The following is a 22045-nucleotide window of genomic DNA, read 5'->3' as shown; positions in this document are numbered from 1 at the left end:
AATATTTCATAATCAACACTGGCTAAATACATAAAGAAAGACTAAATAAAAGGACAGACCTGGCTGGCATTTATCACTGGTCAACTGAAGTGAGAGTCCACAACAGCTGAGTCGTCTGATGTTGCTCTCAGAAAAAAAAAAAAAAGCCTTCCCACAGCTAACCTTTGCAAAGTTTAGGCCACAAAATGGGCTTCCCATCATGTAATGATGGTGGAAATAAATCCCAGAGGTGCAGTGGTTAGATTTGCTTGAATTCAGTAATTGAAGCCATACTTTACTCTTAAGAAAAATTAAAGGGACCCGCAACTGTGCAACTGCAATGTTTCTCTTCTCCTGACCTTAAAAAAATAGAAGTAAAAAAAAAACATAATTGGTCATAAGCTGTTTTTCCCTTCACTCATCAATTTATTTTTCTTTTTTTTTTTTCTTTTTTTTTTTTTTTTTTTGCCAAAGGCATCAAAGATCAAGAGAACATAATAAAACAAATGAGCTAAGCTTGTCCTTCATTTTGACATTTACATTTTACAGCTTCTGTAAATTCCGTTGGGCCGTGACAAGTGTCTTCGTACTGAAGCCAAGTGGAGTGCAACATGCCATAAACCCACACCGCCCTCTTGTGGTCAACAGGGAATTTATTTAAACTGGAAAAGCAGCGCCTCGCAATGTTATCCGCTCCCCTTTAACATTTTTGCATTTTCTCACAATAAAAGCGGGTATGTTTGATTGGGATTGTATAACTTAGACAAACATATTTGAGTATACGTGGCTAAACAGCGGGAAGAGAAATCATGATTTTCAAATTATCCAACAATAATAGATAATGTGAAAAATGTGGGGTACTATAGAATTCAGGACGCTTTAATTTAGTCCTTGAAAAAAAAAATCCAGTCCAACTTTTTTATTTTCAGTTGCTAAATTACTCTGTTTGCCAAAAGGACAAGCAGAGTTCAGATGTGTGTAATTTAATCTCAGCTGTTTTCTGAGTGTATTAAATGTTTATTTGGAAAAAAAACACAACAACAGCAACTCTGAAGTAGCAAAACCTCTATGGTTACAAAGAAAAGAATCAAAACGAGAAGTCAGCATGTCTGGGCCCAACCAAGGCATGGTGAGTTAAGTGGCTGTGTAGGGCCTCCTCACCACCAGGGGCCCCACATGAGCACCAAGCTGGCATTATTGATATGTGTATCTTTATATCCAAAATAACATTGAATAATAAAAACTAAATGCTGTAACACATGGAAAAACAATTTCTCTTTTTTTTATTGCAGTTGCACAAATAATGGTTAATCTTTTCCTGTTGATGACAATTAATGCTAATGCCACCAGCATTAGCTAATGCTACCAGCATTAACATTAATTGTGTCTAGCTTCTATCCTAACAGTGTTATCATGGCTATTGATTTTAATCTTGCATGAGTGAAAATCTAAATGGAAAATATTTGACATATTATTTAAACTATTTGAAAGTAACATCAAGCGATAAACACAAAATTTACAGTAAACAAGGTGACAAGTTTGATATTTTAGATTTCCTCGACAGTGACAGCAACCATCAACAGGACGAGATTAACCACTGGCGCACTGACGAGGGTTTGTGTCAGTGCACCAAAACCCATGTTTGTATGTGCACTCATACATGTGGGCCCAGGTGTGGGGCTAATGTGGGCCCCAGATGTGGGCCCCCACACCACCAGGTGTGAGCAGCCACTTCAATAGCACGACTTGAGCCAGGCTGGATGGTGAGGAGGGCATCAATCAGAGATGCCAAAAAGTTATACGTCTGCAAACGATAAGCGAAACGTAAAATATGACATGTTTTATTTATTGTTGTGCAGGTAAAGAGATAGAATTCATAATATTGTCTTGGGGGTTTTTAATTAAGGGTTGAAAAGTAACATTTTGGCTAGGAATACTTCAAACTTGGGGATTTCAGATTCCTAAAGTTTTATTGTTCAGTTGTTTCAACAGCGCTGCTTTATACGTTACCCATATTTTGAAGCAGTAATATTCAGACATTTGTAATTTATTTATAATACATAAATATGTCATTTAAAATTGAAAATATGTTGTCATTTTGTGTTGCCACAACACATTTCAACACCCTGAGATTTTGGCATTCAGAACCTGAGATAATTGTTTTCATTTATATCTATTGTAAAAATATTATCTATTTAAAAAAAATGAACAAGTTAAACGTCACAGTTGTGACTTGGGCATCCTTCATCCCCAGCTAAATGTGTGCAACGTTTCTATTTTTGAATTTAACAAAATACTCTGCTTATGTTATATTATTATCATATGGTAAAAATGTAGAATAGTTTAAACAATGTGAAATAGGACACTTAGAATTGAGCCTAACCCATTTGGTCTAAGTTGGTCTGCAGAGATTTATACTACATAACGATGTGACTGTTTTGCTGTTACTCTCTGACTTTCATCAAGTTTTGGCTTTTGTTTTCACCGCGGATTGCATATTCAAAGTCTTTGCAACTTTTCATGGATCCGATCACTCAGATTTAATCCACTTAGAGCTTTTATTTGTACTTTTAATGGAATCTACTATACGTTTTTAGTTTGTGAACTTCTGTCACAAACTTAACACGCTGGAAGTCGAGTGTTATTCAGAAGGATTATGTAAGTATGTTCTGTCATTAGTGCACATATTTGTGACATTAGTGTTGAGCGGTCATGTGGCGTGTGTCTGACCAGTGACTCTGGGAAGGGAAGTTACTGTAAATTGAAGTACGGTTCAGTAGGAAGTATTGCTGTCTGCTGTGGTGCCTTTTGGGGTTGTTGGACGTGTTGTTTTATCAGGGGGACAGCTAACTCACTCCACAGAAATCGGACATTTACCTGGTACGGAAGGGACGAGTAAACTCATAACACCTACGTTACTCGAGAGCGAGTGGAGCAACGTGTTTAAATCCTACTAAATGTGTTGTAGAAATCGCGTCTCCAGTGTTGTGAGAGGACCAAAAGCGTAACGTCGGAGCTTTATGGAGGGAGTCTGAAGGCAACTTGAGCTCGCGACTCTGCTGGTCAGTTTCTCCGCGGTGAGAAGTGGAGACGGAGCTGCTAGCGAGTCGGTGACTCAAGCTACAACTCCGACAGACTCTGAAACGCCATGGTAAGTCCGGAAGTGTCCGTTTTCTGAACTTTGGAAAACTACTAGGTTTCGAAATTTTTGACGCCAGCGTCGGCTTTTGGGATTCTTGGAAACACAGTTTCTGTCCTGAGTTTCACCTGGAGCCAAAGACGGACGGAGAGCCAGAAACCTGTTGAGGCTGCCGGGCTTTCTGGACGGAACTCCTGGGAGAATTTCTGTTTTCTCTTGTCAGTAAACGTTTTGTTTTCGTTTGTTTGTTTTTTTTTTAGTGTATCACTATCTAAAGTTCTCTGTATTTTGTGTTTTCCCTGGCTGCCAGGTAAAATCCCAGCTCAGACAGAAAGGTGAGTCAAAAGTCTTGCTTCACAGTTTTTTAACTCCTTCGCGCGAACTTCGTCGTTAGTTATTTACGGACTAAAGAAACACGAAATGCACATAATTTGTAATTATATGGCGAGAAATGTCTTTAGAGCTGTACTGAAGTTATGAAAGGACAAACGAGCGAGCTGTTCCCTGGTTAAATCGTCCATAATTACCAGAAGGATAATAACCATTGTTAAGCTAATTAGGCGAAGCTTATTTATTTATATGGAGCTGAAGTTGTAACGCTGAGCCAGTGGTTCTCAAAATAAGAGTCGGGACTTCTCTGGGAGTCACCAGTTTATAAATTAAATAGAAGAAAACCTCCAGAAATTTTGATAACAAATCATATTTATGCTACATATATTTGCTGATGTATTAAAAAAGTAATGCTTTAAATGGTAGAATCACTGCACTGACTGGGTTAGATTTGGAGGCAGTTTGTGTTGTCAGTACACTCCTGTTTAATACACTTTGTATATAAAATAGATGTAATAGTCTGCGGGCATGAGTTTCTTGTAAAAAAAAAAACTCATGTAAAGATGTAAAGAAATGAAACCAAAATAAATAATTTCATTACATTTTTCAGCTGAAAATAGGCAGATTTGTTCTAATGCAAAATCTTTAAAAAAAGAAAGAAAAAGAAACAACAAAAAAAAACAAATGAATAAAAAAGATATGTGTATGCTTTGTTAAAGTACATTTTCATTCAAATTCAGCATTAAGCTTTCTTTTGTAAAAAGTCTGTTGGCATCCCAGACTTTTCCAAAACTTTGAGTTTTCTCTAGTGAATCCATTCTTTTCTTTATTTTTGACTTCCGACATCAACTCATGAGTTAAATTTTTTTTTTAATTAACTCATTCATCTTCAAATCTCTAGAAACCTTCTGAAAATTTAAGGCCAAAACTGCTTGGAAATTAATTAGAGGTGTTCCTAAGTTCTAGTTAAGCATTATGCTGTCATCATTATGTGATTTTAGCCATGTCTGGATGTTTTCTTGTGAAGAAAAAGCTTTTGTGTTGCAGAATACAGAATGTCGCTGTAACCTGTAGAAACCAGTCTGTATCAATCAGAAATTCCTGACAGTGATCGTTGTTTCTCCCTGACCGGTTTCATTTTGTTATTTTTTAAAAAATATGTTGTAACAGTTTGTACATTTTGTTGTGGAATTGTGAGATATGTAACATATTTCAATGAAAGTCTTGTTTATTTTTTACATCTCATACATTTCACCAGGGGTGTGCAGGCTTTTATTCTTTTTTAATCACTACAAAATGCTGATCATCTTTTTTTTTAGGTTTGAAACACTGACCTGTTAGCGTAGGCTTCTGTTGCTTTTGATTACTCATAAAAGACACTCAAAAACCTTTTTTGGATCAAAAACAGCCCGTCAAAAAAATATGGTTACAACTGGACTGCAGCTCAATCTGATACAGGGATGATTGAGCTGTATTAGCTCAATCTCAAAAGCAGCACTATGAGTCAATGAGAAATATCATTGTTAATAACAGATGCTTTTAAATAGTTGGTTGTTTACCATTGTATTCTACAATGTTTGTGAACACTATTTTCCACAGAGTAGCTAGTGTTACTCTTTCTAAAAGAGTAACGTCAGTAGCCAAAAACCAATGTTTTTGGTTTAACATTTTTTGTTAAACCAAAAAATGTATCAGCATTTCTCAAAAACGGATTTGTTTGTTTTCTCCAAAGCACCTTTCCCTTGTGTTTGTCATTTTCAGACAAAAAAAAAAAACATGTTATTGATACTTTTGCTATTTTTCTATGTATCACATGTTTTGAACCCAAGAAATTGACATAAAAGTGTCCAAAAAACAAACTCAACATTTTCGCTTAAAATCTAAAATTTTGTCCGAAGCCTTTTAAGTGAATGTTGAGGAAAGAAACAAAAATCTTTGAATTTTTCTTTAGATTTCTGACATAGATATGTCTAAATATCTATGTCTATTTCTTCTAGGAATATGCTAACTTGCTCTTGTAATAACATCCTTATTCTTTGAGTGTAATTAGAGTCTCCAGTGTATTTTATTACTATTTTATGTGTCGTCAGAACAGGGTTAATGGTGAGGTGGCAGGAAAAGAATATTAAGTTTTCATAATTTTTCACAGATGAAAATCTTGTATCGAGTCCAGTTTTAGTAAGTGGAGTGTAATGTTTGCATAAATGTGGATTTTCTCTGAAGGTCTCAGGTGTAAGAGATAAGTAAACTTTACATTTAATTGCTAGGTCAAAGTTCAAGAAATCTACACACTTCTACGTGTTTTCTAAATTTTTTTCAATTTTATGCTCAACCTGCAGGTCTAAAATTCTCACAATGGTGATCCTGGAAGACAGCGACATGCAGACCTTTGGCTCTGAGCTGCCGGCAATGTTTGACGGCATGAAGCTGGCTGCGGTGGCCGCCGTCCTCTACGTCGTCGTGCGCTGTCTCAACCTGACAAGCCCGACCGCGGCCCCGCAGGTCATCAGCCAGGACACGCTGCTCTGCCGCTACCTGCTCAAGTCCTGCCCAATGCTGTCCAAACAGTGAGTTTTAGAGAGATTTTCAGATTTAGTTGCTAACCTGGATGATTTTTATAATGTAGAGCTTATGACTCTCTTCAGGTACATTCCTCCTTTGCTTTGGGGAAAGAGCGGTCACCTCCAGACGGCTCTGTACGGCAAGATGGGGCGCATCAACACTCCAACACCCTGCGGGCTTCGCAAATTCCTCCCAATGCAGGATGGAGCCACAGCCACCTTTGACCTCTTTGAAGCTCTAGGAAAGCACAGCACAGGAGGTCGGTAGCAAAATGACTTCAGTGATTAGCGAGTCTGCAGACGAAGTATGCGTTTCTAAAGGAGGATGTTTCTCACTGAACACACCTCATTAGACAAACAGAAAAAACTGAGCGATTCCGAAGAACTGCGCCTGATGATGTATTAGGTCTATAGAAAACAATAGAAGTGATAAACCTTGGTCAAAAAACTCAGAAATTTAGAGACTGATTTCAGAAATCTAGAAAAATATTGGAAACAAAAATATTAGAATTTCAAAAAGGAAAATGTTAACTTTTCAAACTCAGAAATCTTTCTAAAGGGAAACATATTTTACTTTGGAAACGGAGAGCTTTCCATGTTTTTTCAAGGAAATTTCTGAGATCTCAGTTAAACTTTTTAAGATCAGATATTTCTAAGTGTGTTTATGGAACATTTCTGAGATTAATCTCAAAATTTTTGTGATTTTCTTGAGCAAATTTTAAACTTTTAAAATTTAGAAACGTTCAATTTTTCTCTTGAAAATGTATAAGGTTAATCTAAAAATTTCTCGGAGATTTTTGGTGCAAAAATCTTTTATATACAAATATATCTGCAATGGCTCAAATGTAAAATAAGAACATCAACATGAATCACACTTTTATAACTAGTTTTTATAACTAACGACAGTCCAGGTTCTTGCAGAAAGCCCCTCCTGCTGCATAGATACCAATTAAAATACAAACAATTATCTGATTTGTAGCAAAAAGGAGGTAATTTAACAAAGAAGTTGAACTTATTCCACCACTAAAACCGTGGTAGTGGAATACTACGGTTCCATGTGCATACAATCATGCATACGATGATTGTATGCATCTGATTGTACAGACACATACAATCAGTATCACGTTCAGGGGACAACTGACAGATAAGATATATTTTGTTTTCTAATTTTTGAGTGGTCCTCGCCTGTCTTATGCCCCCCTGGGCAGCTGCCCATACAGCACATATCAAAAATCCCCCACTGACTGTCGGAAGTATTTTTTCAGAGATGTTTAAAAGTATGGACGACTGCTAACTTCTTGTTTTCTTGTACAACTTTTTAAAGCAGACAAGTCATTTCTGTAAGTTTCTGAAAGACTTTTCCAGCAATCAGTGTTTTCTCTTTTGAGTCCCGACTTTTGCCTCCCCGGTTTGCACGTCTGGCTAAAAGAATGCATGAGTGGGATCAACTCTGCTGAACTCCCATGAGGGGAGGATTCATCAACTCACACGCACGCTGTTCACTTTGACACTCATGACTCCAGTTAGATGTTTTCACTCGCTTTCTTTGTTTGCATGTCAGACGATGTTACCATGGTAATCTGCCCTGGGATTGGTAACCATAGCGAGAAGAACTACATTCGAACCTTTGTGGATTACTCCCAGCGGCAGGGTTACCGCTGCGCCGTCCTTAACCATCTGGGAGCTCTTCCTGACATGGAGCTCACCTCGCCGCGCATGTTTACCTACGGTAAGTAGGGCTGGCAACATACTGCACTGCAAGGCGATTGCACTAGAGAAACAGATTCATTCCCAGTGGGTTTACACGTTCTAATGTAAAACGTGCCATGCATTCAGAAAAGCATGTTTTTTTTGTTTGTTTGTTTTTGTAATATATATTCAGGGTGCACTTGGGAGTTCGGGGCCATGGTGGCCTACATCAAGCGCGCTTTCCCCCAAACGCAGCTGGTGGTGGTGGGCTTTAGTCTGGGTGGGAACATAGCGTGTAAGTTCCTGGGAGAAAATCGATCCAACCAGGAGAAGGTGCTGTGCTGCGTCAGCGTCTGCCAGGGATACAGCGTCCTCAGGTCGGTCAACAGGACTCGCATCACAATAATATTTTTGCCGGTTCATCTTAGTTTTGGGCTTTATGTTATAGTTTACTTTTATTTTCATCGTGACTTTTTGCCTAATTCAGTTAGTTTTTCTTAGTTTTTAGGGTAATGAATTCTCAACTAAAGATGCTCAAGTCACCTCATTTCACATCAGGCTAATAAATAGATTCCTAAACACAAAACGAAGGATGTTATATTTACAATTTCCGTATGTTTTAGTTAGTTTTATAAACATACAATATAGTTCCAGTTTACCATTTGTATTTACTTCAGTTGAAATGTTTTCTCAACTTCAGGTTTGTTATTTCATTATTTTTAATTAACTGTAATGAACTTGGTCGTCTGTGGTTGTAACGTGACAAAACGTGAGAAAGTTTTAAGGGCAAGCCACTGTAAGAAGGAATTTCCCTCATGCGGTGTAGTATCATGTGTCTTCTGTGTCTTTAGGGCTCAGGAAACATTCCTCCAGTGGGATCAGTGTCGAAGGTTTTATAACTTTGTGCTGGCAGGCAACATGAAGAAGCTCATCCTGTCACACAGGTCAGACACATTTCAGATTATCACCTAATCGGAAGCTATTATGCCTTCCATCTAGATGTGAAAAGATTGAGATGTGTTAATGTGGTCGCTGATGTTATTTAGTTGGCTTAATGCTCTAAGTTATCTCTACGCTGATCTCGGTTCCCAGGGGGAGCTTGTTGAACATGACCTCTAGCAACATTGGAGACACAGACCTCAACAAACTGTGCACAGCCACGTCTCTGATGCAGATAGATGACAACATCATGAGGTGAAATGTTGTTGGGATTAAAAAGTCAACACGGATGCAGATCTGTTCCAAACGCTTTGTCTCTGCTGTCATCACACTTCAGAAAATTCCACGGCTACAACTCCTTAAGGGAGTATTACGAGAAGGAGAGCTGTGTGCACTACATCCACAACGTGAGTCTAAAATGTCTGTAGTAAAACCTCTACTGTATGCCATCAGTGCTTTTGAACATTTGTTCCTGTTGATTAACTATTATAGAGTTGTTAGAGACACATGTCTGATTTGGTTTCTGCAGGATAAATGTTTGAATGAATGCTACTAAAACTAAGCTAGCAGGAGTAAACCGAGCATGAAACTTGCCTTCAGGTATCTGTGCCGCTCCTCCTGGTCAACTCCTCTGACGATCCACTAGTTCATCGGTCACTTCTGGCTATACCCTACAGGCTTGCAGGTTAGTGGTAAATTCAAAACAAACCTTCATGTGGTTCCTATGCAGATGAGGGTGCATAGGACACAAAAAGCATAGACTTTGATCTTCCTCTTATTTGGTATTCCACAGTCTGGGCAAAACATGAATAGCAATGTATGACAATAGAAACGTCATCAATATCAATAGAAAATTTGTCCGATAGAAAGTTCAGTGATTTCACTGAACTCCGGTCCAGAACCGCATGGCATTCTGGGGCATGTTGATAGAGGAAAAGCTTTAGCTACACAAGTCACAATGAGCTAACGAAGGTTGGTGGCATCAGCTCACTCACTCAGGCTTTGATTACCTAGCAACAACCCGTTGAGTAATTTGTGCAGCAGCAGCTTCGGGTTTTGCCACCGTGCCTCATAACTGCTTTAAAACAAAAAAACTAACACTGGCTTGGAGTGAAGACAATAGATAAAACAGAAAAGGTCACGCCACCGGTTACTTAGCATTTAATGTTTTTTTTAACTGCCAAGTAAAAAATACAGCCTGAATTTCCTCCAATTGATAAAATTTCAGATCTTTTGCTGGAACTTGGTCTTTTTTTGCTCAACTCTCCAAGAAATTACAAAACTGTCTTTTGTAAGCAAAAGTTCTTACTTTGCCATTGGACACACATCATATTATCTTAAATGTTGGTAAAGTTTTGCCGCATTGTTCTCCTTAACGCTGCTCTGCCGAGGGAGTCTTGTTGAATTTTTCAGAGACATGTGATCCACCTTGGCTGCTGGATTATATATAGAGCACTGTGTGGGTCTGTGCGTGTCTCCCCGGCCGGCGTGTACTGCCTTGTCTTGTATCAGAAATTGACATGCAGTGGCTGCCACGTGCGGCTAAATCATAAGTGTGTCATAAGTTTGACAGCGAGGAGTGAAATTCTAAACTTCATCTGTTTTAGACGAAGACGTGAGCTCTTCGGTATAGGTCCTTTGTTATCTGGAGTTTTCTTAAGCGTTCTGGATCTACAATGCTCCAACATCATGTATTAGTCACATTTATGTTAGTATCAGTTTTGAACATCTAATTCAGTTCGATTCAAATTAAAAAATATTGAATATTAAATTGCATATAAAGTCTTTAATTTAGATTCTTCAAAGTTATTGATTATCCTGAGCTTGTTGCCACTTTTCTTTGCAAAATAACTCAAGATCCATGAAGTTGGATGGCAAAAGATGTTTGGTTTTTACAGAATGTTCTTCAGAAAACTGGAGATCAAATGTGAAAGTAAACAGGAAATCAACCCGAGGTGTTTAGAGTAATAGAAGGGCAAAGAGCTCGTGGTTTTCTTCTGTACAGAAACTGGATTCAGTCGCTGCTTACTTCAGCGGTACGTTTAACCATGCCCTTCATCCACTCTGAAAGGTTGGGAACCTTAATTATTTATTGTTGGTCAGACAAGACGGAGGCAGCTTTAATGACATGCTTAGAAACGCTTATCCAGAAAACCAAAGTTAGACAACAAAGGCCAGAAAGAGCATTTACTGAGAATTGTAAGCATGGCAGTCATGAAAAATACAGTGCACTGTCATTCAGTTAGTCGTGTTTATGTAATCACTCATCCTGTTTTTGAACTTTACTGGTAAATAACCATTAAATAACTCTTCAAGTTATTTTCTTGAAGCGTGGCATTTTCAATGGCAACCCTGTTCCACCGGGCACATTGGATGTTTTAGTTGTTTCCCTGCTTTAAAGCACCTAATTCAAAGGAATGCACTTCAGCAAAAAGCTTGTTAATTGCCTATCAATTGGAATCAGGTTTGCAGAAGCAGGAAAACACTTACAGGGCAGTGTACCTCAAGGGACAATGGCTGGTCTTCTCTATGGTGCTATCAAGTCAAATTTATTGTCTTTGTCAAAGGCTTTAATTGTCACAGAAAATATAGAGTACAGGCCAAAGGTTTGGAAGAAAGACCAGATTTGTTCATAAAAGGACTACAGTACTGGAACATGTGGTACCAGACCCTTTGATGTGGGCCGTTAGGATCCTGTACAACCCGTCAGAATTTGGTCTGTATTGCCTGTAGTGAGAGTTGGACTCTTTGCCCTTTGTGATCAATTTTATGTTCTTGGACAGAGTTTTTAGGTGTTGAGAAAGTCTGTCTTGGTGGCCTCAGATTGTCACCTTTTGCAGATGATGTGATTTTTTTTTTCTCAATTTCATTAGATCGTTATTAAGTTGGACTACTGCCTCTGCGACCCAATCTCTGATTAAATGAATACTGGCATACCTTGCAACAAACCAAACATTTTTCATTACTCCCTTATGAAATTGCTATATTTATCAGGTATCTGGGTTCTTATTACTTAAGCTTTCCTTCCTTCAGCATTACTCCCACTTGCTGTAACAATAACATGGCATATACCGTTTAGGCCACAATTAATCATACCCTGAGAGATTTAGATTGAGAGCTTTATTTATGTTTACCAACATGTTTGTTCGAATTGATAATACTCTTAACTTGTGAAGCGGCCCAGCCTGACATGAATCTGTGGTTGGAGCTAAAGATTAGTTTGAAGGCAAGATCTTCTAATCTCAGCGACAAAATAGGAGTGGAAACATGGGGGGAAAAATCATACATTTTTCTGGCTAACAAAATGCTCCTTTTCTTCTTTTTCTTGTCTTTTTGCATTTTGAAATTAATACTCTGTTAACCATTGTTTTATTATTTTTTAGAGGAAATTGTCACTTCCTGTTAGAAGCGAACTTTAAGGAATATAGTATATTGCTACTATAAGATTCACATAACCTGATTCAAAAATAGATTTAAAAACTATAGTTTGAATCGCACAACTTCAATAATATTTAGCCTTTTTGTTTTAAAATTAGCAGCCAGTTTGATGTAAGTTTTGTTTTCATCATGTTATGCCCTATTTATTTATTTATCACAGAGGTTACATTGTAAGAAGCAAAACGGGCTTGGCCAGCTGAAATAAGACTCCAACAGGACACTTTGTATTTGCTAGGCGTGTCCAAAAGCCTCTTGCTAATTTAATAAGACAGTAGGAAAGTTTGGAAGGGTTGGGTTACTCTAGCATTGGTTTTATGCATTTCTTAAAGTAAGACTGGAGATGCCTTAATACCTAGTTTCCATTAGCAGCAGATCAAATTACTGTGTTAAACTTTTATTATTGTTTATGATGTCATGTTAGACCTTAGTTGAACTGTGAATGGCAGATGGAAGTTGAAGGTACCAGTGGTCCAAAATGAGCCTGGGGTGTTCAAAGTTTTCTAACAATTTGAACATTTATTTTCTAAAAAAAAAAGACATTTCTAAAGACAGAAAATATCTTTTAGAAATGTTTTTTTTTTTTTTTTTTACATTTCAATCAACCCTTCTGTGAGTTGTACAATTCAGTATTGAAGTTGTTTAATTACAAGAATATAATCAGAATATTGGCAGAATACGACTTTGTTCTGGTAATGTTTTGACTGTATTCTTTTAATATAACTTTATGCTCATAATTAAAAATAAATCAGGCGAAGCAGTAATGTTAAATTTTTGTACCACTTTATCTTTCATAAGAGACAACATGTCGTTAAAGGGTTAATAGAGGAGCCATGTTGTCATGACTTCCTGAAGGCAGAGCTTCAAAAAGAGCAGTTTTTTATTTAAAGGTACAGAGGCCAAATTTCAAGGCATTAAAACTATGAGTCAGATTTCATTTAGTAATGTCTGATATACAATACAAATATGCATACATATTTTAAACAACTGAAGTTACCATAGTTAGTTGATTATGCTATAAAATGACACCTTGTGCCAAGAAAATACATAATTAAAGAAAAATCTAAAATTCCAAGTTCTATAATTATTTATAAAACACAAAATGAATCTGACATTCATGACCTTAATAAGTGGACGTAAGCAATCCTACCAGAACTGTGTGTGAGATTTGACCTTCCTCTCTCTCTTTCTGTGTTTTGTACATTAGAGAAAATGCCCAACGTGATGTTTGCCCTGACTGAGCACGGGGGCCACATGGGCTTCTTTGAGGGGGCTGTTCTTTTCCCACAGCCCCTCACCTGGATGGACAAGGTCATAGTGGAGTACACAGATGCTATCTGCCACTGGGAGAAGAAGCAGCAGGCCTGCCAGGGGAGCGGAAACTCAAACTGAACCTCGGTGGGTGACGCCGACACGCAAAAACTTGACCAGCAGCACGGTCGTCCCGAGGCCTTCGAATCTGCTGGGTCAGTTTAGGTACTCTGCAGAGCATCAGCGAATTATTCGTTACTAACGCCAATAAAAACACTTGATCAGACAGACTAACGAATGCTAATATATTTGTATTTAAAACCGCATAAAATTCAGTGAAGTTTTACATAAAAAAGTCCTTTTAGAAATCAAGACCAACGTTCGTTCCTGTTGGAAAACTTGTTTGTTTCCGATTAGAACCACCAGGACTGGTTTTATTGTTTACACTTTTTTTCAGATGTCATAATTTCCTTAAAATGACTAAACATATCAGCTACTCAGAACACTTAAAAAAAACATTAAAAGAAATGTTTATACCTGAATTGTTGTGATCATTAGGACATCCTGACTGTACTATACTATACGAGCACTTTAAACCAACATGTTTTTTGCATGGCAACACAGACACTGCACAGTTTGCACCATTCCAAGAATGCCTTAATTTATTTAACTATGGTTTTCAATTTAATCCTACAAAACGATGCAGTCGACCCTGTGAGTTGTTGTTTTTGTTTTCTGGCCTCTTACAGCTCCATTAAAAGCTGCAAGTACAAGATATGTGGCTTAGGGAGTGTTTTGGATTAGAGGTAAATGCAAGATTGAAATAGTTTTGGAGGTTTATTTTCAATCTGGTTAGCTTAGCATTCCCCTCATTAGCTAAAAATACTTGAAACAAAAGCATAAAGTTGCTTAATTTCTCACAACAACATTGTGTAGGAAACAGGCAAGATTTGAATTTGGAAAATGTTTTTTATGTAGTTTTTTTTTTTTTTTTTACTCAATTGTTCACTATGCTGTCCTGAATTTTTTTTAAGTACACTTCTGTTGAAGTGTACTTAAAAAAAGAGCTATGAGTAGTTGATATCTTACCTGAGGTAGATAAGTCTACTGCAACACCGAGCGAAACATGTAGCGCTTCCAGTCAGATATAAATCCCAACAAATAAAACGTTCTCACCGTTTCTGTCTCACATGATCTGTTGAGCATATTTCACTGAAGAGGATAATCAGTGAGGCACCATCCCCTCTTTCCGTTTTCCATTTAAACAATCTTTAGCTTCTGCCAAATGCAGCTGAAGACAGACTTAAGGTTCATAAAGTGCTTTTCAAAATAACCACCTCGACCACCTTTTTGTCTGAAGACGTGTTAGCCTCCAGAACCTATTCATCTGTATTTATGCCAGATAAATACAGATCTGGTTCCACTGGAAAGCTTTAAACCACAGGTAAAATATTAACTGCTTATAATCTCACAGAACCCCTTTCAAAAAAAAAAAATCTGATGTTCCTTTAAGAAATTTTTATTATTCTGTGCAATTGTAGATTTTATATACTGTTCAAATGAAGAGGTAGGCGTTACTGAAAGTCAGAAGATGATTCAGTTTTTTTATGCCTCTATTGTTGATCAATAATCATTTTTGTTTCTTTTCTTTGTTAAACATGAATCTCTCCGGGTCTGTTACAAAAAGGTTTAATCAACCCTCTGCTTTATGGATCTCATCATTCATGATTTGTTCTCAACAGTTCTTAATAAAATGACCAAAAGTTATATTTATATACAGTTTATTGTACATTTATTGACATTGTTGGTGTACAAGGTGGCATGCCGAGTAAAACTTGGTTTTATTCTGAAAGTGAATCTAAAGAAAGAATTGACAGACATGTCATACTTTAAGTCTCATCTGGTGTATAAAACAACATTGAAACTCCTGAAATCCAATTCATGGTGTTTGAAATATCATCCCTGATGGGACTTTCTTTTTCAGCTTCAAAAATGTTGAGTTGGAAAATCAATGGGAAGTGGACAACAGTTTCTCTTTTAAAGCAGAAAGAAATATTCCAATCAGGTTTCCGTGTGAATTTACATTTCTATGTTTTGGGTAAAAGATTTATAACAAAAAAAATTGTAATTTCTGCTCAAAATTTATGAGTTAGAGACTGTAGAAAGCTAAGGTTTCAGCTCAGTACCGCCCCCTTCCTGCAGGACTGGGTTTTGTCAGAACATCTGGAAAACGGACTCTTCTTCAGCCTTTCTCACGCTCTCCTATGTTTCATTCATAACTATTCTGCCTACATCCACACAGCTGGATTATTCTGTTACATGTTTTTTTTTTCACTGCATTTCAGCTGTCAGACTGCTGGGCGACAGCTTTCTATGACGACTAGTCGAACAGCTTGTTCGCCGTGGCCTTGCCGTCGTACTTAGAACCTTTTCCGTCAAACTCAGAGGGAAGAATTTCGGGGTCAAACTCCTTGTAGTAGTTTTCCAGCTCGTCTCCATGGACGAACACCTACAGCAAACAGAGCAGCCGTCAGGGACGTTTGTGCAGGAATTCACTCACATGGTGAAATTAACGTCATATGGTGGAGAAAAAGATGTTTCTAGCATTTAAGCATCTCTGATCAATATGAAACCGCTCTTGGAGCCTCTGCACATAATTTAGAAGCTAATCTATAGAAAATATAGTAGCACATTTGATATAAGACAATATTTACTCATCAGTAACTTTTCAGCAAGACACAAGAGCTAGCTTTAAGTAAATATTTTCATAATATTGATAAAGAAAAATGTACTGGTTCCACTGGAAGATTGTTTCCTTTTTACATGGGAAACATGTCTTGCTATGGTATAGTAATCTGCCAGTGGATTATATTTTATATTTTCCTCAATATTAAGGAATCGCCGACTTAAAACAAGTTCCTATCTTATTGAAAAGTTCCTTCAAAGTTAGTTTTGCCTTATTTCAATCCATTAAGATATTTGGACTAGAAAATAGACCAAAACACATGCATGAGTTTTTGCAACACTGCAAAGACAGAGTTGTTGGAAGGTTGTGACTTACTCTCTCTAGCAGCTTACTCTTCATGAGGGGTTTCACCACATTGTAGGTGGTGGTGAAGTACCATGGCTGGTGGATGAAGTGCACGGCCTTGAAACGGGCCGGGAAGGAGTCCTGGTGGGAAGCCAAGAGCAACACGGTGAGGCGACCCGATCCTTAAAGAGTTGGGCGAAAGGAAAGCTGGCCTACAGCCCTACCTGCAACATGTCCACCATCTTCTTGAGCTCGGTAGGTTTGATTCCTGACGCTTGCTGCATGGTGAAGCCCTTAAAGTTTTCAATGATGCAGAAGCCGTTGATCTGAGTCTCCTCGTTCTCCAGCAGCTTCTCCAGGATCACGCAGTAGGCACGCAGAATCTGAACGCACGAGAGAATGTCATGAAAGCCTCATCAAATCTGCTCCCAGTCATCATGGTATCCATGCATCCTTAAAAACTCTTAGATTAATGCATCTGAAGTGAAGGCCTTAAAATGTCTTAAAGTCTTTCTGAAAAACAAACATTAATCACAGGCCGTAAATTTCATTTCATTTTTTTTTTGTGGCAGGATTATTCTAATTATTTTTCTCGCTGGACTTTTCTGACTGGCAAACGTTTGAGTATGTTTGAAGCTACTGCTAACTAGCTGCTAATATTCCCTGGCCAGCTAGCTTGCTTTCTTGCATCCATCAAGGGTAAGTGATAGATGCAATCATTTGTTGTAATTTGTCTTGGCTCTCCTATATAAAATGTGCAGTTTTGTAGTGTACATTTATGTTGTGGTACAGGTGTTAAATTTAATTCATATTGGTCTTAAAAAGCCTTAAATTTGAGCTGGTGAAACCTTCAAAATCTCTGAGCTACGCTTCTCCTGACTAGTCCTTTCAGGGTTCCACCTCGTCAAAGGTGATCTCCTCGTAGTCCCAGTTCTCGATGTTGAAGAGCAGAACCACACGTCCGTATTTGTCTCTGCTATGGAGGATGCCGGGGTAGCCGGCCTCGATGGTGCTGCGCACGGCCTCTGGGGTCAGGTTCTCAAAGAGCTCAGGGTAATCCTTCCGGAAGCGGACATATCCTGAACAAAGAGCCAAGGGGAAAGGTCAGTCAGGCCCTGTTGGATCTTTGACAATGAACTAGAAAGTATCTTGTCTCAATTTATGTTTGGAGAATGAAATGGATTTGTTTCATGTGATTAAAAATGCTCTTATATGTAGAGTATAGCAGAAAATTTTATGGAATATTTTTTTGGACTTTTTCAAAATGGCCACCATGCGTGTCGTGGAAGATTTATTTTTGCTCTAAAATCACCAGCTATATTTATTTGTATTTGGAGTCAAATCATAACCTAATATATTTGGAACCATAAAAAAATCTGATCTATTTCACTGATTCTGTGTCTCCTTTTTCTGGTGGACATTTTTCATAATGGTTGTAACGGAGAAACTTCAGTTCTGACATCTGACTTTGCCGCATATTATTTAAAGTTGTATGGATAGGATGAGTAGAAAACATACAAGGTGACATAAAGCTCGCCCAAGTCATGAAAAGGGGGAACATTTTACAGCAATAACTGATTTAAATTGCTCAAAAGTGGTGGCCATGTTGAAAGATGGAGAGCATCTTCAAATTGAAGTGGCTAACGGTGGCGCTCGTATCGGTAAATCAAATGAAGCGCCTTTCAGCTCGTTGTTTTGACTGACCCTTCATGAGGTCAAAGGCTCTGGGCACGTCGTACTTCCTGGCGCGGATAAAGCGGACCAGCAGACTGTCTGGTTTCTCCCCAAAGGTGTCCTGCACCCCCTTGGCCAGGTCATCTCCGGCCTCCGCCTTCTCCTTAATGATGGCTCGGAGCTCCTTCGCTGCTGACACACGCTTCTCATCTGTCTCGTTCAGCTCATCTTTGGCCTGCAGGGGGAGCCAAACCTGACATTTAGCTAACAGTTCACTTAGATTAGTTTAAACACATCAGGGGAAACAGAAGTGACTTGGTTGGTTTATTTTATTATTATTTTTTTTTAATAATCAGTGTTTTAAAAATGATACTGCAGCTGTAATCCATCAGACCAGAGGGTCCTATAAAAGTTCAGAACTGTAAGAGTTATTGGAAGAAGTGCTATGTTGTTTTGTTGTTTGTTCTATTTAGCTACAAGACAAAATTATAATAAATGGGTTGGATTTGACTTAAACTTGGACTAATATTCTGTAAATTACACTTAACAGGGTGCCTGTGCATCCTTAAAAAGTCTTACATTTACATAACTAAAATTAAGGCCTTAAATTGTCTTAATTTCATTGGGTTTAAAATAAATTGGTGTTAAATTTTGATTTGGCAGGAATTGTATGTTCTACAAGAAGCAATTTAGAAGCAGGACTTTACCTGCAAAGGGAACTTTGCAGGTAAAGTCCTGCAAAGTTGTCTTTTTGCAGGACTTTACCATTATGCAAAACTGATATTTTAACTTTGTTCTTTGACTTAAGATGACTCCAGGTACTGGTAGCTAGATGCTAAAGCTAGCTAGTGTTCTCAATCCAATCATTGGTAAGTGAAAATTTACCATCAGTTGGGTGGACAATGTTCGTCTAAACCATTGGCTCACTTCTGTTGCCAACGTCTGCAATATATTATTTATTTTGTTTTCTGTGGTGTTGCGAGTCTTAAATTTAACTCATAGTGGCCTTAAAAAGTCTTAAATTGGAGTTGGTGAAACCAGCGGTAGCCCTGTTTAGGAGCATTTTCCTTTCAGCGATTAGGTAAAGATGTGGCTCAGCTGTTGAGTTGAACAGGGATTGAAGCAACAGGGCAGATCTGGATACCTTCTGCCTGGTGTGGTCTGGCAGGCTGGCGCAGGGTCCAAACACGGGGCCGTGGTCCTTGACGGTGAGATGCTCCAGCTTGGCCCTGAGCGCCTGCTCCTCCTCTGACACCATGCGGTAGGTTCCACTCTGAGGAGAAAGAGGGAGTCGCTCGGTCAGTTTGTCCCCTTTAAACAGAGCAGTTTAAATAAACACTTATTGCCGCATCCAGTCAAATGCTAATTTGTCTACTGCACAGAAGACACTTTTTATGGTGGTAAGTAATTGTCACGCTCCTGTTAGTGTTTGGTTTGAATGCTTTTCAGCAAGTAGCTTGTGGTTTCACCGCACTCAGTTGGGGATTCTGGTTTTCTAAGTGGATTCGGCCTGTAAATGGAAGTCCCTGCATTTTGGATTCAGGTTAGAGACCTGAATGCAGCACCCCACTGTGCTCATGTTTCTAAAGGTGAATGAGGTGGAAATGGAGGCATTTCTTTCTTATGTTGTTATCAAAGCTTTGCCCACGTTGCAACCGGGCCTACAATCGTCTTTTTTGTTTGTTTTTTGTAACGTAACCATGCCTTGGAGGGCTTTTGCTGCGACGCCATCTTGGATATTCTCTAAATCAAAGTTATGTCCGACGCGCCATATCTCCTAGCAACCGGTTCTCGATTGGAGCCCAGTGAAGTCTCGCGGTAACGCGGTTCACCTTTCACGCGCTCGATGCTTTGTGTTCTGCGTCCTGATTGGCTAAACGGTCAGGCTGCAGGGGAGAGTCTCTGTTTTAATGATCATTTTTCATTTTCTTCTGTTCTGATTAATCGATTCGGGTCGCGGTGCTGATCTCTGTCATTTGAAGCCTTCAGGTCGTATCGATGATTAAAATGATTATTTTGCAGTACAGTAGTTATTTGTAAAAAAAAAAACAAAAAAAAAAAAACGTTTACACAGTACATTTATTTGTTAAACAAATGCTTGGGCCTGTAAAAAGGTTTAATTGTTTGGTTTCAATGCATTATAGAGTATTTCATTTGTCATAATTGTAAAAAAAATACAATAAAAAAATAAAGGTTAGTACTTCTCGGATTTGGCCCCACGAATAACGAGGGTTCACTGCACTAGTGCCACTGTAGATGGATAGTAAATTTCAGCCAAAAATTGAATATTTTCTAAGAAACAACTGGAAACTCGCTTGACTCTTGAAGTTTTTTTCTGAGATTAATTTCAAAATTTTGAGTTTTTTTGGTGGGAATTTACTTTTTTTTTTAAATGTACAACATGCCCTAATATGCCATCTTCCTAGATGTTTGTTGAGATGTAACATATCTGAGCTTGTCCGTATAATTCTGACCTGGTGTGGATTTGGTAACAAATTCTGTGTATTTGAAATTCACTGAAGTTCTTCTTTGTATGATGACTCACACTTGACAACACTTCTTCAAAAGCATCCTTAAAGACCTCAAATGAACCCTTCACTCAGTGCAGAGCTCTGGATAAAGGCGAACGCTTATGTCGATATAATTCTGTCACATGAGCTCTTTGAGCTTTAGACATCTAATCCACATGGGGAGGAAAAGCCTGTTCTTCAGTGTTATTGGACCATAATCAATAGGCATCAGTGTGTGTGTGTGTGTGCGTGATTTTTATTAATCTTGCTCACATGAGTCCAGAAAAGCCTGTAAATACACACTGAGGACGATGTGTGAACCAGGAAGCCAGAATAGCAGCTCAGGCTACCAGAGCTGCTGGTGGCGGTTGTTCTCTTCTTCCCTCCTTTAAGTTTGATCCCAGATTTTAAAGACGCCACACAGTTTCTTTCTCGAACAAATGTGCACTCAGAGTAACAACACATCTTTTTGATGAAGCGTGGTTTTCCAGTTGCAGGATATGACCATTTTTTTCGCTGAAGAAAAAAAAACCCAACTGAAACGCCTGTGTTTGTTTTGGCGGAAGTGACGTCACAAAAGGCACGAGAATCGAGCCAACCAGCTTTCATTAGTAAATATCCTGGCCGATCTCAATGTGGATGCTGAGGTTTTTGAGTTGTTTTTGTTTTTGACTCGCAGGCGAAGAGGAACGCCGTGGCGGATGGCGAAGCTGAAGCAAATCGCGACAATGATCGTCTTCAGACGTCGAGCGAGTAAAAACTATTTAATATTAGTTTAATATTTTCCATTTGACCAAATTCAACGCCTTCAGTTATTTAAAAAAAAAAAAAAAAGCTTCAAAAGCAGCTTTAACAGAGTAAATGTGAGAAAATACTTACGACTACAGCCATGCTTCCTGCTCTTCCGATCGGCTTCTTTACGCGTTCTGCAAAAAAAAACAGGGATTTTGTGAATTCCTGTAAATGAGAGAACAATTAACACTTTGTGCTTCCGTATTAATCCCCTTTATTCTGTCCTCTCAGGGTAAACCTGACTGAGCTATTTTTGGCTCTCGCCTGTTACTGGAGGATTTGTCAGGAGGTTTCAGGCCTTTTTATTTCAATGCTGAACTCAGTGGACATAAATATAGTTGCTTTTGGTTTGCCAGCATCTCAGTCCTGTGTTTATCAAAAGCTTGAAAACTATTTTTGCAAGTGATTTGAAATCGAAAAGACTGCAAACTGCCGATGAAGCCTTTCCAACAAGATGAAAAACACTTTTCTCTGGAATTGAAAGATTGAAGGGAACGGTTTTTATGTCTGCCTGACATCTACAGCAGCAGGAAGATGATGCTGAGAGGAAGCTTACCTGATGCAGACCTGGAGGAGAAGGCGGAGAGCGGACCCGTCCGTGTGGCCCAGAGGTGGAAGGACCTGGGATTTTGTAGTCCTGGGATTAGTGGCGTCACACCAGATTACGACCATCAGATTTTAGTTTTTTTTTTTTTTCTTCTTCTCTCCATTCAAT

At 38.5% G+C, this 22045-nt stretch overlaps 2 protein-coding genes across 5 annotated transcripts; one reads left to right on the top strand and one right to left on the bottom strand.

Annotated features, from left to right (window-relative positions):
• Positions 1–2733: 2733 nt before the first annotated feature.
• abhd2b (abhydrolase domain containing 2, acylglycerol lipase b) lies at positions 2734–15096 on the top strand. 4 transcript variants are annotated; one of them, XM_055027702.1, is made up of 13 exons: positions 2734–2859; positions 2948–3130; positions 3228–3336; positions 3429–3453; positions 5788–6015; positions 6094–6269; positions 7571–7738; positions 7892–8075; positions 8550–8642; positions 8791–8892; positions 8975–9044; positions 9238–9322; positions 13280–15096. In XM_055027702.1, exons 5-13 carry the CDS (start codon positions 5804–5806, stop codon positions 13462–13464), a joined length of 1275 nt encoding a protein of 424 aa, XP_054883677.1. In that variant the 5' UTR covers positions 2734–2859; positions 2948–3130; positions 3228–3336; positions 3429–3453; positions 5788–5803; the 3' UTR covers positions 13465–15096. The 4 variants fall into 4 exon arrangements, with proteins under 4 accessions (XP_054883677.1, XP_054883679.1, XP_054883678.1 ...); XM_055027704.1 differs by lacking the exon at positions 3228–3336; XM_055027703.1 differs by having other exon boundaries at positions 2734–3130.
• Positions 15088–21941, bottom strand: rlbp1b (retinaldehyde binding protein 1b). Its single transcript, XM_055027711.1, has 8 exons — positions 21887–21941; positions 21418–21464; positions 19173–19301; positions 18059–18263; positions 17255–17433; positions 16579–16737; positions 16385–16495; positions 15088–15832 (listed from the first exon to the last, which is right to left on the bottom strand). Exons 2-8 carry the CDS (start codon positions 21427–21429, stop codon positions 15704–15706), a joined length of 924 nt encoding a protein of 307 aa, XP_054883686.1. The 5' UTR covers positions 21430–21464; positions 21887–21941; the 3' UTR covers positions 15088–15703.
• Positions 21942–22045: the final 104 nt, after the last annotated feature.

Source organism: Poeciliopsis prolifica, unplaced genomic scaffold, assembly GCF_027474105.1.
Source record: "Poeciliopsis prolifica strain line A6 unplaced genomic scaffold, Auburn_PproV2 SCAFFOLD001, whole genome shotgun sequence".
Classification (NCBI taxonomy): domain Eukaryota; kingdom Metazoa; phylum Chordata; class Actinopteri; order Cyprinodontiformes; family Poeciliidae; genus Poeciliopsis; species Poeciliopsis prolifica.
The sequence above is the reverse complement of the archived record's forward strand: the minus strand, read 5'-3'. Positions and strand labels throughout refer to the sequence as shown.